Source organism: Aythya marila, assembly GCF_965140915.1.
Source record: "Aythya marila genome assembly, chromosome: 22".
NCBI classification, from domain to species: Eukaryota; Metazoa; Chordata; class Aves; order Anseriformes; family Anatidae; genus Aythya; species Aythya marila.
Window position 1 is genome coordinate 2,082,905 of NC_139063.1, and position 15,171 is coordinate 2,098,075.

At 59.5% G+C, this 15,171-nt stretch overlaps 3 protein-coding genes across 4 annotated transcripts in view; all 3 read right to left on the minus strand.

Moving 5' to 3' along the window:
• Positions 1-518: 518 nt before the first annotated feature.
• Positions 519-5,838, minus strand: LOC309886413 (interferon alpha-inducible protein 27-like protein 2A). 2 transcript variants are annotated; one of them, XM_082777261.1, is made up of 4 exons: positions 5,349-5,838; positions 1,685-1,735; positions 1,219-1,380; positions 519-771 (listed from the first exon to the last, which is right to left on the minus strand). In XM_082777261.1, the coding sequence occupies exons 2-4, from the start codon at positions 1,731-1,733 to the stop codon at positions 683-685; spliced, it is 300 nt and encodes a 99-aa protein (XP_082633387.1). In that variant the 5' UTR covers positions 1,734-1,735; positions 5,349-5,838; the 3' UTR covers positions 519-682. The 2 variants fall into 2 exon arrangements, with proteins under 2 accessions (XP_082633387.1, XP_082633388.1); XM_082777262.1 differs by lacking the exon at positions 5,349-5,838 and adding an exon at positions 1,876-1,966.
• Positions 4,019-5,321, minus strand: LOC309886414 (interferon alpha-inducible protein 27-like protein 2B). Its single transcript, XM_082777263.1, has 4 exons — positions 5,310-5,321; positions 5,164-5,208; positions 4,698-4,859; positions 4,019-4,266 (listed from the first exon to the last, which is right to left on the minus strand). The coding sequence occupies exons 2-4, from the start codon at positions 5,204-5,206 to the stop codon at positions 4,178-4,180; spliced, it is 294 nt and encodes a 97-aa protein (XP_082633389.1). The 5' UTR covers positions 5,207-5,208; positions 5,310-5,321; the 3' UTR covers positions 4,019-4,177.
• A 5,406-nt stretch (positions 5,839-11,244) lies between the features above and the next one.
• KIAA0319L (KIAA0319 like) overlaps positions 11,245-15,171 on the minus strand; it is a 32,309-nt gene continuing 28,382 nt past the window's right edge. Inside the window, exon 21 of the mRNA XM_082777779.1 lies at positions 11,245-14,649. Within this exon, the coding sequence (XP_082633905.1) occupies positions 14,462-14,649 (188 nt within the window). The 3' untranslated portion in view covers positions 11,245-14,461. The remainder of the gene's footprint in view (positions 14,650-15,171) is intronic.

Genomic DNA, 15,171 nt, shown 5'->3' on the forward strand with positions numbered 1-15,171 from the left:
GTTTGCTCCTGGGGGATGGACCCCATGGGACGGAGCCGTGTGGGAGCAGTTCTGGAGGAGCTGCTGCCTGTGGGCAGGCCCCGCAGGCTCAGTTCGGGAAGGACGGCATCCCGTGGGACAGACCCCACAGCACAGGGCCAGGGAGTGACCATGAGGGAGCAGCAGGGGAGTCATGCCATAGATTGACAGCAGCCCCCATTCCTCTGTGCCGCACAGGGGAGGAGGTGGAAAACGATGGATGGGGGAAGTATGTTTTAATATATTTTGTTTCTTGCTTCTCTGCATTGTTAGTAATAAGCAATAAATATCTCTAATTTCCCTAGGCTAAGTCTGTTTTGCCTGTCACGGTAAGTGTTGAGTGGTTTCCCTGTCATTATCTCAACCTTTGAGCCTTTCTGCCATAGTTTCTGTTCCCTTTCCCTTTGAGGAGGGGGAGTGGCTGTGGTGGAGCTCAGCTGCCTATCCATGTAAAACCACCACATCCTCTGACACAGACACACATGAGCCACCACGACACATCGCCTGCAAAGCCATTTTTATTATTTTCCATATGCTCAGTGCTCAAGCGTGTTGGCAGCTCCCTGCGCGGCTGCAGAGGAGCTGCTGGGCTGGCGGGGCTCTTCCTTGCGCCGTCCGCTGCCTCCTGGCATTCCTTGGGTTTGCCACCTGGAGCTGTGCTCCCCTAAAAACACTTGGCACCAATTATTCCACCGAGTGTCCCCAGGGCTGATGACAGCCAAATTTTGGCAGTAGCAGCGAGTCCTGCGGCTCCTGCAAGGACAGAAAGAGGCATGATGCTTGGGCCCGTGGGTGCTCACTGCTGAGGGACAGAGCACAGGACAGTGAGAACTGAGGGCTTCTCCTGAGCCATGCCAGTTCACCACCATGCAGGGGCTTTGTTTTCTCAGCATGACCAAGCCCTTCCAGCTCTCCCTTCTGGTAATGGCCAGAGCTACCAAGTGCATAAGCACTCCCGGCAGAAGAGGAAACAAATGTCTGCACAGGCCCACGTCTTGGGCATGGGGTCCCATATCGCAGCAAGCCCTGAGTCTTCCTAACACACCAAGGATTTATCCCCTCCCCGTGGGTTTGGGTGAATAAAACCAAGGATGCACTGAAGGGCACAGGCTCTGCAGCGAGCCGAGCTCACAACCCTGTTGCTCCTGCATGTGCAACCCTGGGCACGGTCCCAGCGCAGCTCAGCACCCCACCACTCACCGATCGACTGCAGCACGGCCACTGTGCTGCCGGCAGCCACTCCTCCGTTGTTGGCTATGGCAGCCGCCGACATCATCTTGGCAGCTATGGACCCCGCAGCGATGCCGCCTGCCTTAAACCCCAGCACAGAGACGATTGCCGGGGCACCAAAGAGCGCCAGTCCTGCAGGAGGGACACCGACACATCTGCTACCCGCATGCCAGGTCCCATCCCAAGGGGACGGGGTGTCAGAGCAAAGAGCGGGGGCTGTGGGGCACAGAGTCGGGAACACACCATCCCCAGGGAGAAGGGGAAAGGCGTGCAGGGCTTCAGCAGTGGCTGGTGATGAGTTCCCCATCACACCAGAGCCCGGCTGAAGCCTCGCTGGGTGCCCAGCCCAGGCACGGGGCAGCCCTCGCCTGTGAGCTCTGCTCACCCATCCCATGACACGGGTGCTCTGTGGCCAAGCCAGGGGCCAGAAACTTACCTACTCCAGCGGTGGCTCCAAAAATCACTCTTCGAATTATACTTATCATGGCTAAGAAGGAAAAAAGAAAAGAAAAAGTCACTGAGAGTGGGCAGAGCTCACCCCCAGGCAGAGAAGATGCTGCAGGACCGATGGCTGCCCCATTCCACCACCTCCTGCAGGCTTCCCTCCACCCCTAGGACCCGCTGTACCTGCTGCTGTGCTGGCAGTGCCCGTCTGTCCTTGGCACACAGATAACACAGAGATAAAAGATGGTGCAGGGAGCGCCCCATCTCACCCAGCACCGCCCCGGGGCCGCCCCACACTCGTCAAATCTCAGCCCAGGAGGAGGAGGCCGGTTTGTTTTCCTCTCGGTTAATGTTCACTGGAACTCCCATGGTTTGGGTTTGTGTAGGAAGAAACACATGGGCGACGCATGTACCTTCCTGATTCTCTGCCTCACCCCCCGCGGGCAGTCAGCAAGCAGCTGTGCGGGGCTCAGGTTAAACCACACCAGGATCCAACGCCTTTATCCGGAGGCTCTGATACAGGGGGGTCACAGGAGAGACCCAGGGGCCTTTGGGGGGATCCAGGGCAGTGGACGCAGGCACCAGCGGGGTTGTGGTGGGGAATCCACGGGGTCGCAGCAGGGACCCGATGACAGCCCCAGCAGCTGACACACAACCCTCAGAGCCGTGGGGGTTCCTGATCCCCCTGAGGAAGAGGAGAAGTCAGCCCGAGCCCAGACCCTCCATGTGCCCTCCCTGGCCAGAGCTAGGCCAATAACTGGTGTTGTTTGCACCTCTGTGAGAGCAGATTTAAGAAAGGAAAACAAAACAAAACAAAACAAAAACATTGATGGGGAACAGCAGCTGCGGGAGAGAGAGGGGTGAGGGCCAGCCCTGCAGCCCCCAAGGGCAGTGCAGGAGGGCAGGAGGTGCTCCAGGCAGGCAGCAGCAGTTCCCCTGCGGCCTGTGGAGGGAGAGGCCCCTGGTGGAGCAGGCTGTCCCCCTGCACCCATGGGTCCCACATGGAGCAGATCTCCACGCTGCAGCCCCCCCATGGCTGGAGGAGCCCCCGGTGGAGCAGGTGGCTGTGGCCTGGAGGAGGCCGCGGCCTGTGGAGAGCCCCCGCAGGAGCAGGCCCCGGGTCGGAGCTGCAGGCACAGAGAGGAGCCCACGCAGGAGCAGGGGGCTGGGGGGAGCTGCCTCCCATGGGGGACCCGTGCTGGAGCTGTTTGCTCCTGGGGGATGGACCCTGTGGGACGGAGCCGTGTGGGAGCAGTTCTGGAGGAGCTGCTGCCTGTGGGCAGGCCCCGCAGGCTCAGTTCGGGAAGGACGGCATCCCGTGGGACAGACCCCACAGCACAGGGCCAGGCAGTGACCGTGAGGGAGCGGTGGAGACAAAGTGCCATAGACTGAGCACAGCCCCCGAGAGGAGGCTGAAAGAATTTTAGTAGCTAAGATAGGCTAAGGAGCATGTGAGAGGAAGCCAAAAGAATTTTAGTAAAGAAGACAGGTAAGGGACATGTACTATATCTTCTGTTACCTATTGTGCAAAGGAACTAAGGCAGGAAATTCTGGGATTCCTCACGAAAACAGTTCCTGATAGAAAACAGGAAACATGTTTCAAGAACCAAATGAAACCGAATCTGCAGTTTAAGCAGAAGTTGAGAAGCTTATGAGGAAGCACTGAGACGAAAGGTCGGCCTGCGGTGACAAGGAAGACTCACTGATCTTCATCCCCACGAACCCCGGCAACCACTACCAGAAAACACTGCGCAAGCGTGGACAGGAGGAATCAATATAAAGGACTCCCTGCCACTAATTTTACTACAAAGCGGGGATAGGTCAAACATAGCAGGCGTCTTGAGAAGCTTCATGCCTATGTAAATCTTCACCATGTGCAACCAAAGGAAGCGCTGCATTGGGGTGCCCAAAACTTTAGTGGGACGACCCCACCCAGTGCTGAATAAACACCCCTACTTTACAATCTTACTGACTGTGGAGTTTATTTTCTGCACGTCACCCCCATTCCCCTGTTCCCCTGAGACTCTCAAGGGGAGGAGGCGGAAGAGGGTGGATGGGGGCGAAGGCATTTTTGGTTTCTTTCTTTTATTCCTCACTTCTCTACCTTATTAGTAATAGTCAATAAATTTCTCTAATCTCCCTATGCTGTCTGTTTTGCCTGTCATGGTAAGTGTTGAGTGATTTCCCCATCCCGATCTCAACCTTTGAGCCCTTTCCATCATAGTTTCTCCCCTTTCCCTTTGAGGAAGGTGGAGCTTGGCTGCCCACCTATAAAACCAGCACACCCCCTGACACAGACACACACGAGCCAGCACAACACCCCAGCTGCAAAGCTATTTTTATTATTTTCCATATGCTCAGTGCTCAAGCAGGTCGGCAGCTCCCTGCGCGGCTGCAGAGGAGCTGCTGGGCTGGCGGGGCTCTTCCTTGCGCCATCCGCTGCCTCCTGGCATTCCTTGGGTTTGCCACCTGGAGCTGTGCTCCCCTAGGTTTTCGTGGCTCCAACTATTCCACCAAGTGTCCCCAGGGCTGATGACAGCCCAATTTTGGCACCAGCAGAGAGTCCTGCGGTTCCTGCAAGGATAGAAAGAGGCATGATGCTTGGGCCCGTGGGTGTTCACTGCTGAGGGACAGAGCACGGGACAGAGAGAACTGAGGACTTCTCCTGACCCATGCCAGTTCACCACCATGCAGGGGCTCAGCTCCCTCAGCATGACCAAGCCCTTCCAGCTCTCCCTTCTGGTAATGGCCAGAGCTACCAAGTGCATAAGCACTCCCGGCAGAAGAGCAGACAAATATCTGCACAGGCCCACAGGTCTTGAGCATGGGGTCCCATATCCCAGCAAGCCCTGAGTCTTCCTAGCACACCAAGGATTTATCCCCTCCCCGTGGGTTTGGGTGAATAAAGCCAAGGATGCACTAAAGGGCACAGGCTCTGCAGCAAGCCAAGCTCACAACCCTGTTGCTCCTGCATGTGTGGTGCAGCTCAGCACCCCACCACTCACCGATCGACTGCAGCATGGCCACGGTGCTGCCGGCAGCCACTCCTCCGTTGTTGGCTATGGCAGCCACCGACATCATCTTGGCAGCTATGGACCCCGCAGCGATGCCGCCCGCCTTAAACCCCAGCACAGAGACGACTGCTGGGACACCAAAGAGCGCCAGTCCTGCAGGAGGGACACCGACACATCTGCTACCCGCATGCCAGGTCCCATCCCAAGGGGACGGGGTGTCAGAGCAAAGAGCGGGGGCTGTGGGGCACAGGGTCGGGGACGCACCATCCCCAGGGAGAAGGGGAAAGGCGTGCAGGGCTTCAGCAGTGGCTGGTGATGAGTTCCCCATCACACCAGAGCCTGGCTGAAGCCTCGCTGGGTGCCCAGCCCAGGCACGGGGCAGCCCTTGCCCCCGACCTCTGCGCACCCACCCCATGACACGGGTGCTCTGTGGCCAAGCCAGGGGCCAGAAACTTACCTACTCCAGCGGTGGCCCCTAAAATCACTCCTGTAATTTCCATGGCTAAGAAGGAAGAAAGAAAAGAAAAAGTCACTCAGAGTGGGCAGAGCTCACCCCCAGGCAGAGAAGATGCTGCAGGACCGATGGCTGCCCCATTCCACCACCTCCTGCAGGCTTCCCTCTACCCCTAGGACCCACTGTACCTGCTGCTGTGCTTGCAGTGCCTGTCTGCCCTCAGCACACCAATAACACAGATAAAAGATGGCGCAGGGAGTGTCCTGTCCTATCCAGCACCGCCCAGGGGCCGCCCCACACTTATCACATCTCAGCCCAGGAGGAGGAGGCCGGTTTGTTTTCCTCTTGGTTAATTTTCAGCTTTGTCTGAGGAGCTGACATGGTTTCGGTTTCAGTAGGAAAGCCACACACGTGACGCAGCAGGTTGAGGGCAGCTGCTGAGGTGCTCGGGCAGGCCAGGACGTCCTCAGTTCTCACTCTGCGAGGAGCCGGGGGAGCTCACGCAGCGTGGAGGGGACCCGGGCAGCAGAGCTGACCCCGGCTGCCAAAGGGAGAGCCCCTTTTCCTATGTCACTGTGCTCAGCAACAAAACTGGGCAGGGGAAGGTGAAGGAGGGACCCGATGGCAGCCCCGGCAGCTGAGACACAACCCTGAGAGCCGTGAGGGTTCCCGATGCTCCTGAGGAAGAGGAGGAGAAGTCAGCCCCAGCCCAGCCCGCCCCGTGTGCCCCATTGCCTGGGCGACCATCACCCTTAGGGCACCCTAAGGGTGAGCAGCCCCCCCAGATCTTGCCTCCCCTTGGACATCCCCTACAGTGCTGGGAGGCTGCGCATGGGGACCCTGCATTTTCTCCCAGCCCAGCGGGGACAGCAGCCCTTGCTTTCTGCCCTGATTTTCCTCCCCATCTAAAAGGGGTGCAGCCCCAAAAAACCCACGGTGGGGTTCCCCTCCCTGCTCCCCCGATCTGCTCTGAGGGTGCCCGGCACTGGGCTGCGCCTCGCTGCCTGTCCGGGGAGGCAGTGGTGACGTAGGGGAAGTGGATTTCTAGGAAATCGGTCCCTTTGGTTTATTTTCCCCGAGTTTCCCTGGGTTAGTCCCGCTGCTTAACCCTTGCTGTACCCAGCTCTCGCGGCACCCGCGTGCTCAAAAAAGGCCCCAAAACCACCTTTTTTCACCACCACCACCTCCCCACGCTCCCCCACGAGCCCCTTCCCCACTCCTTACCCCAGCACTGTGGGTCCGGCTGCCACCCAGGACGCTGCTCGTGCCACCGGTCCGCGGGGACGAAGCGAGTTACGCAGCCCGTGCGCCACCGCAGCTGGTTGAAGGGGACCAAATCCAGTTGCAAGTTGATCTGGTTCCTTTTTACCAGCCCCGGGGACGCACTTTTCTCTCCGGAGGTGCCACCGGGGTCGGCGCCAACACCGGGATCCCGGCGTGGGGGTCCCAGCCCAAAAATACATACTTCTTAACATTCCATAACGCCGGCCGACTCCATATGGGCATATGAAGAAGTATGTAGGGTTGGGAGGGAGAGGCAGCAGGGAGAAACCCCCAGCCCCGGCACCCCCCCTGCTCTGCAGAGCTGGGGGCCAGCTCCAACCCTCTGGGGAAGCCGGGGACGTGGGGTGAGGGTGCCCAGAGTGCCCAGGGTGCTTCAGGGGACCCCCCCCATCAGCTTTGGGACTTGGCAGCCCCCCCTCCTCCTTGCTGCTGCTGTGCTGGGTCAGGATGGACCAGCTGCACCTCCCCAGCACCCTGCATCCCCCTACAGCACCCCAGCACCCTGCGCTGCCCTGGCCCCCTCCCCGCTGCCCACCCTGCTGCAGCCCTGGGTGTCAAAGCAGTATTTTTGGCCCCCTCCCTCTGCAATTTATGGCCAGGTCGGGGGGCACTGCACCTCCCTGCACCCCCCCTTTCATTGTCCAGCTCCTTGCAAGGCCAGGAGAAGGTTGCAGGGTCCTGGGGCTCTGCACCCCCAAACCACAGCCTGGCACAGCAGGCAGGGGAGGGCCGAGAGGAAATAACTGGTGGGGGGGTTTGGTGGAGGTCCCTGGGGTTGGAGACCATCGAAGGGGTCCTGGGGGGGCTCAGTGGCCCCCACACATCATGGCAAGGGCAGGGCGATGGAGGGGACGAGTGTCAGAGCAGCCCGTCCGCGCCTTGACCCCGGCGACCTTCCTACCCCTAAACTGGGAGCTGGAGCGGTGCAAACGCTGGGACCAGTCCCAGGAGGGGGGTGGCTCAACTGGGGAGGGCAAACGAGGGGTGCAGGGGCTGGGGGGGGGCCCAGCAGGGCCGTGACTCAGCGCCGTGACCGCCGCAGCTCTGCAAGGAGCCGGTGGGTGCCAAGCAGGCGCCGGCCCCGCTCGCGACACCCGCAGGCAGAGACGAGGCTGCTCGGTGGCCCCCGGAGCCTCCAGCCCTCGCTGCGGGGTGGGGGGCAGCTGCCAGCACGGCCGTGGTGCCCCCCCCGATGCTCTGCTGCTGTCCTGGGGCTGCCCCGTGGCTGTCCCCTGGTCTTGGGGAACCTCAGGGACACGGCTTTTGGGATCCCCGTCCCCAGCCTCACGGCAATGCTGGGGCAGAGGGTGTCCGGCTGCAGCAGCACCCCTTTTCCCTCAAAAATTAGACAGAGCGGGTGTCCCGCGGCTGGACACTGCAGAGATGTCCCCGCTTAACCCCTCGGGCTCCACCTGCCCTGCAGCTTTGGGATGTTGGGGCTCCCGCAGGGCTCTTGGGGTGCAGTGGGAGCTCTCAGCCCGTGGCTTTGCCCGGCGCTGAGCCCCCTGCACCCAGGCTGCAGGCTCAGGGCTCTCGCATCCCGTCCCATCTCGGCTCCAGCTGCCTGGGCTGCCCTTGGGCATTTCTCCCAGCACTGCGGCGTTGAGGTGCCCCAGCCCCGGGGGAACCTTCCCGGCTCCAGCCCACGGCACAGCCCCGCAGCCCTCACCGGGGCTCTGCCGGTGACCTTGGAGGGCCGCACGCAGCCCCTCGGGCAGCTCAAAAACCATCCTGCCTGGAGCCCCCAGGCCCTGCACCCCTCCGGGAGCAGCTCCCAGCCCCAGGCACGGGGACGAACGGCCCCGCAGGGGTTGGCAGCGGAGCTGGGGGGGTGCCGGGGTGGCCGTGGTGGCTCAGGCGCTCGCACGGCACCGAACAGCCCCAGCCTGGCTATAAAAGGAAGCGACTTTATTCCACGCTCTGCCCCAGCCGCGTGCCCGGCCGCGCTCTGCAGCCGCTCGCTGGCGGCGGCCTGGCCAAGTTTCAGCGCTCAGCATCTGCCCCAGCTCAGCCAGCACGGGGCAAGCCCCCCCCTTGGCTTCTGCAGCCGAGCAGGAGGTGGGCGAGCTGCCAGAGGGGGGCTTTGGGGAGCTCCCCCGGTCCCCAGCTTCACTCGTGGGCACCGCACGCTTCGGGGTTGCGGCCGCATGGCTCGTGGTGCCCCGGTGTGCCCAGCACCCTGCACACGGGGCTGTGAGGTGGGGATCCCTTCCTTCACATCCCATCCCATCCCATCCCATCCCATCCGGACGCATGGCCAGAGGGTGCCCCACCGCCCCCCTCAACCCCACCACGAGCTCGCTACCATCCCCGTGCCTCCACCTCCACCTGCTCCAAGGCATGGGGGGCCGTGGGGACCCCCAACCCCGCAGCCTCTGCCCTCCCTCAGCCTCTGCCCTCCCTCCCTGCCCGAGCTGCTGCGAGCAGCCGAGCGCAGGGGCCGCGAGCAGCAGCGGCATCCCCAGCCCGAGCGGGGCTCAGCTCCAGCTGAGCTCGCTGAAGGTTAAACGCTGGCGGCGGGGAGCCCCCCGCTGCCTCCCGCAGCCCCCGCGCCCACCAGCTCCCTGCGGCCACTTACAGTCCTGGAGGTGACACCGGCCGGGGCTGGGCTCTGGTGGCAGCGGGGTGCCGCGTCCCCCGGCAGGAGCACGCCGCTTCCCAGCTCGCCTTGACTTTGCCACAGGACTCCTCCAGCTCGTCCGCAGGAGCTTGCAGCATCCTCCAGTTCAGCAGAAGTTCCTCGCCGGGGAGGGAGGGAGGAAGGGAGGGATTTAAGGCAGCCCCTGCCCGGGCTGCGGATGCCTCCGGGTGCAGGTGAAGCCCCTCGGCCCCGCAGCCCCCTCCTCACGTGCCCTCTCCTGGGCTCGGTGCCCCCAGCACGTGGCTGATGGATGCGGGGAGGCACCGGGGGTGCTCCCTGCTGCCAAACCTCTCCCTCCCGGTCCGGGCACCATCGGTGTGCGGGGCACCGACCACCTCCACCTCCTGCCCCGCATCCCCTGGGCACACAGCGGGGGTCCCGGAGCACCCACAACGCCTCTCCTGGGCCCACCAGCAGCTGGGGGGGCTCGGAGGGTGAAACCTGTCACTGCTGCAGCCACACAGCTCCCCGGGGACCCCACGGGCACGGGGACACCCAGCTACCCTGTGCCACCCACCCGCACCCCACACAGGAGGTTTATAGGGTCTGGAGCAGTGCAGAGGTGCTGCCCACCCCGGGACCCCACGCCCCCGCGTCCCCCCACCCTACCTCTGCGTGCAGCCGATCCCTGGAGCAGGGGGGGGACGCGGGGACACACACCTCGTCCTGGCCACCAAAGGGCGAAGGCAGACCCACGGCATCCCTCCCGCGGCGCTCCCCGGCAGCTCCCCGCCTGCCCCAGCGCCCTCCCCGGCCCGGGTGCGCTCTGTTTGCCTGCTATTTTTGGCAGCCTCCTAAGAGCTCCTCTCAGGCTATTAATAATGAGAGTGCGAAATTCGTTTGGCCTCTCCTATATAAGGAAAGGTAGAGGCTTAGAGGCAGCTAAATATACTGGCGTGTGCGGGAGCGAGCGGGGAGGCTTTGGCAGCGAGTGTGGAAAAGGGATTGTTTGAACAATGGAAAGACGGACTCACTCGGAGCACAGGGCCCCGTGCGGACGGACGGAGGGGACGGATGGACAGATGGACGCAGGGATGGTGCCCGTGGGGCTGGCCAGGCCTGGGGCTGCAGCCCCCGGTGCCCCCGGGGACTCTGCTTCTGCAGGACGGCAGCGGGAGCAGGGGGACGTGCCTGCGGCGGGGATGCTGCGGGAGGTCCCGCACTGAGCCGGCCGAATTTTCCCCAAAACACGTGATGAAAAGTCCTATAATGAACCCACGGGGCCAGCAGCACCCCAGGCTCAGTGCCTGGCAGCAGGGACGTGCCTTCAAGCCCTGCTGCCACCTCTGGGAGCCCCAGGCTGGGCCAGGCGCTGACCTTGCCCCGGGAGAGCCCGGCTGGAGGAGGGAAAGCAGCAGCAATTCGGGGAATCCTGATGGCAGGAAGGCACGGAGGAGCGGTGCCAAATTCACATGGTCATAACAAGGACAGCACGGGCAGAGGGGTGAGAATATGCGCGGAGAGAAAAAAAAAAACACCGTGCTCTCCCCCTGAGCTCCATAAAGGGCTTTTCTTCTTTTTTTTTTTTTTTTTTTTTTTAACTCCTCCTAGGCAAGGTGCTGCATGGGGAGGGATGAGCAGGGCCGGGGAGCCCTGGGTTGTGCCTGCAAGGCCCCAATAACAGACCTGGGGCTGCTCTGAGGCTCTGTGTGAGGATGGGGACAGCAGGGAAGGGGCACAAGCAGAGCCCCCTGGGGCACCCTGGAGGGGTCCCAGCACCCCGGAGCCCCCCATGGTGGGTGCCACCTCCCAGGGTGAGTCCCTTTGGGATTACACCAGCAGCTCCAACCCTGGATCCCCCATCCTGAGCTCCCCGTGGTGTTCAGCACCCGCTCTTCCCCAAGCACCACGGCTGCATCACACCAGGGAAGGTGCTGCTGGAGGCCAGAGGCTGGTGTAGGAAGGAGCAGCCTTGGTATCTCCTTCAAGGACTCCACTAATTAATAAAAGTTTCCAGTAACAGACCCACACCCCTCTGGATGTTGGAGAACAGCCCCGGGCAGAGCTGTGGCACTGCACCCACGGCCCCTAAAGCATCACCCAGCCCCTGAGGATGAGGAGGGAACTCCCAGCTCCTGCCCAGGGAGAGCAGCGGTTGCATTAGGACCCATCCCACAGCTGAAACTGGAGAAAGAAGCAAGGTGAGCAGCAGCAAAACATCTTCCCTGTTTATTTGCAAGAAACGTTTTGTTTAAAAAAAGGAACTTTTTAGTCTTGATCCAAGTAACACTGCAACCAAACGCCGTTAAACCAAAGTTCAGACAGGTTGGGCAGCCCACCGCTACGCGGAGGAATGAAGAAAAGATTTAAGAGCAAACTATTTTAAAACTAGATCGCGACGTTTGCCTCAAACATCTTCGCAAGTGTTTGAAGTTCATTCGTGTTAAAGAAGAAAATAAAATCAAGCGACTCCGCCGGTTCATCTAACAGATGTCTCAGCTTTTAACTTCCACACATGGGTGACTTGTAGCCAGCGTCTCTAATTGTGAAATCAAAATGCATAGCAATGCAGAAACCTTCCCCGTGCAAGGTCAGAGCGGGACCACGGTGCTTGGGTAACAAATGAGCGATGAGATCGGTGATGCTACGGGGGCGAAGGGTTTGGAACACGTTTGCTTTACGTGCACACACCTTGGAAGGGCTGTGTTAATGGGGCACCGAAGCAGTCTGCCCCGTCTCCTGTGCCAGAAGTTGCTGCCTGCAGCTCCGGAGGGTCCCCCCTCGTCCTCTGCAAGTCCTCGTGGTGCTGCAGAGGGATGCTCAGAAGCACCAGGGGTTAACAAGGGGAAGAGGGCTCGGGGAGGGGTGGCACCGAGCCGGAATTATAAAGGGGAGCTCGGGCAGTCCCCGTCACCAGCCTGCACTTGGTGGTGACAAATGGTTAAGGAGGGAGGGAGCCTGTCCTAACCAAAGGGCTCGGAGCAGGGGGGATGCCACAGCCCACTGCAAAACCTTCACGGAGGTAGACGAGGGCCCTCCTGCACAGGGTGGTGCTGGCAGCTGCCTAAAGCTCCTCAACCCAAAGGTGTCTCCACACGAAGTGTGAGAACAAAGCCAACCTCGGCTAAACAAAGGTGCTGGCGAGTAGCAGCTGCACAGCCTTTAATTCTTCCCTCTTCCGTAATAGGAAGCCAGGCTTGCTTGAATGCACGCACTGCATCTCCTGCGAGGGTTTCTGATCTCTGCAGCACGGAACGCCCCAACCACTGCAAGCAGCGCTGGCTCCCTGCAGAGGGGATTTCCCCAGGACAGACAGGAGAAAGAGACATGAGACGCACGTGCCCCAGAAACAGCCAAGTCCAACGGAGTGGAGAGATTTCAGGCACGGTCCCAGGACCACATCTGGTTAATCCCTGCAGCTTCCCAACCTCGTTTTCTTGCAGCCTGCTCGTCTCACGTCCAAACGCAGGGCGATGCCTCAGAGGGTGGCGTCACCCAAGGGTTGAGCGTTTGGCCGGGAGCGGGCTGGCAGCGAGGGCTCCAGCCAAGCACTGGGCTGTGACCCTTCAAGGCACAGCAAAGAGAGCAGCGTCCTGCTCTCAGGACATCCCCGTGTGTGGTCCGGGGCAGGCTCCTGGGGAAGGAGCAGTTGTGAGAGCGGGTGCAGGAGGAGCAGCACGGGCAGGGAATGCTTGGTGTTGCACGCCAGAGACACAAACCAGAGGGTGGCCTCGGCTGTGACGCAGGCAAGCAGGAGGCAAACCCCGTCCCGGTGCAGGCAAGAGGGCACGAGGCTGTTGCCCCACTCGGGACTCCTGGGGAGAGTGCCTGGCTCCAGCTCTGGTGCCTGAGGAGAGCTGATTGCCCAGCAAAATAAACTTAGCAGCAGCCACGACTACATTCAGCGAGGGGATGTTCCCTCGCGTTCAATAGTGTTTAATCTTCATCTTGCTCAACACAAATCAGTAGTGCAGCAATATAAATACAACTGAGGAAGTTTAAAGCCTTTTGGCTTTCATAGCTCAAAAAAAAAAAAAAAAAAGCCAATGAAACGAGTTTCCAGTTTTTAAATTAAACACAAAGAAAGGCAATAAACTGCCCACCCATCCGTGGAGGAGCAGCGGCATCCTTCATGCCAGTAAGAGGTTGATTTCTGCCCGAGGACAGGGGTGCAACTCATGAAAGCAGCACAGTGAGATAAAGAAGCAGGTATGGGAAAGGACCACCGACACCTGGCTCCCAGCAAAGCCTTTCCCAGAGTTCAAGCAGCAGAGAAATACAGCCACGGGCTGCTGACACTCACCGTGCGGTGCCCCTGGGTACTGAGAATTCCCTTTTCCACTGACTACAGGACACCAAACGCACTGCACGCTGTACCGGGAGCACACAGGGCTGTTCAGCTGTAGTGACACGAGGCCACTAAGCTGCCGGCCAGAGGGAAGAGCCAGCTGCTTGGAACTGAAGACACCAAACCCCGTTTGCCTGGGTTGTGCAAGTTTTAAGGAAAAAAAACCCCGCGTGGCATTTCATAACTGAGATACAGTTGTTGTCCAGACTCATGGAGGGCTTAGGGACCAACAGAAAATGCTGCTGAACTACACCTTGTGGCTTTGGGATTAAGTCAGCCATTAAGCAAGTGTACCAAAGGTGAGTGTCCCACCCCTGCTCTGGTATCCACCAGGACAGCTTGCTGCAGGAGGGGGGCTCCCAGCCTAGCTAATTACCACAGGCAGGTCAGCTTTTCCACCTCTGAACAGCCACTGTGTCATCAACACTCCCCGGGAGAAAAGCCTACCAGTTATTTAGAACGGCTACAAAACCCTCTCCCCTACTGCAAGCTGATGGATTGTGACCGTAGCGTTTAGGTTCCTCCTACTCTACGCTCCAAAAGCAGCCAGTGTATGTGAAAGGACAAATCTAAATTAAAATAGTGCTTAAACCATTAGGGAAGGTGGGAGTAAAAGAAAACAGAACTGTCTGACAGCAGGAGTAGTTTGTGGCGGGCTATTGGAGCCGGGAGGGAGCTCAGAGCACAGCCTTGACCTTCCTTCTTCAAACAGCTTCCAAGACAGGTGACCTGGAAGTCCACAGGTGTCTCTCTGCTGCAGTCTGAGGTGGGCGAGGAGGGTCCTGCACATTCACAGTTGCTCCAAGTGGTTCTGTCCTGCCGTGCTCCAGATGCCAGCTCTGTCTTTTCTGATGCTTCATCTGCGGTTCACAGTTGTCTTCTCCCTTTGATTTCCCTTGGAGTTCAAATTCAAGTACAACCAGTTTTAACTGAATGAAAAGAAACCCGCAAAAACAGAGTTATTTTCTGTGAAACAAGTTAGCAGCTGTTGTCCTAACCAAACTGGCCTCCGAAGGCCCTTGCAGAATAGGGACGGGAGTGGCCTTCTCTTTCCCACTGAGCTCCAGCAAAAGGCCACCTAAAGGGAGCTATAGGATTTCCTCCCTCTGGTTCTTGGGTTTTAGTGTCACTTGTCCATTGCGCAAGGAGCCGTTCTGGCTACGGAGCAGCTTCCCTTTCTCACGGTCAGGCCACGTGAAGATGGCTTCATCGCTGTCCAGTTCAGACTCGGAGTGCATCAGGCTAGTGTTGAGGACCTGGGCTTTCTGTCTGCCACCTTTGAAGGAGAGAGATTCCCAGGTTAAAATGACCTTTACCCCTGGTCAAACACCACAATTTAACTCCATTCCCCCTCTAAGAGTCACGTTCCTGTCACGTCAAGGGGGCAGCTTGATCAGACTTCCCTGTGTCTGTCACTATTCCCTCAAATGCTGAACCCAAAGATGAAGCAATCCTGCTTCAGATACCCTGGTGTGACAGAGGTCACGCAGACATTTCCAGAGAGTGCACAGCACAACAAATGGGTAGGGAAACAAATAACATTACCAGAAGGGGCTGTGAGGAGAACTCGTGGGATCTCTGTCTCCCTGACCTTGCTTGAGGGCATTGTCTAGAAAGCTCTCTGAGGGCTAATGGCTCTGGTAAAGAGAACACGCAGGTGTGCAAGAAAAGATTGCTGCATTCTTACCACCCTCCCTACTCTCATCTCGCTCCTCTTTCCTGCAAAGGGAGGGAAATAAATTAACGGGCTGAATTTAGATTAATGCACAAGGACAGGAGAGAGACGTTTACTGATATT

Excerpts from the sequence above, each read along its gene's own strand:
- LOC309886414 (XM_082777263.1), bottom strand. The coding sequence starts at position 5,206 with ATGGAAATTACAGGAGTGATTTTAGGGGCCACCGCTGGAGTAG. Across the intron at positions 4,860-5,163 it reads AGGGGCCACCGCTGGAGTAG|GACTGGCGCTCTTTGGTGTC; the intron begins GTAAGTTTCTGG and ends TCCCTCCTGCAG. Across the intron at positions 4,267-4,697 it reads GGCCATGCTGCAGTCGATCG|GAACCGCAGGACTCTCTGCT; the intron begins GTGAGTGGTGGG and ends CTATCCTTGCAG.
- LOC309886413 (XM_082777261.1), bottom strand. The coding sequence starts at position 1,733 with ATGATAAGTATAATTCGAAGAGTGATTTTTGGAGCCACCGCTGGAGTA. Across the intron at positions 1,381-1,684 it reads TGGAGCCACCGCTGGAGTAG|GACTGGCGCTCTTTGGTGCC; the intron begins GTAAGTTTCTGG and ends TCCCTCCTGCAG. Across the intron at positions 772-1,218 it reads GGCCGTGCTGCAGTCGATCG|GAGCCGCAGGACTCGCTGCT; the intron begins GTGAGTGGTGGG and ends CTGTCCTTGCAG.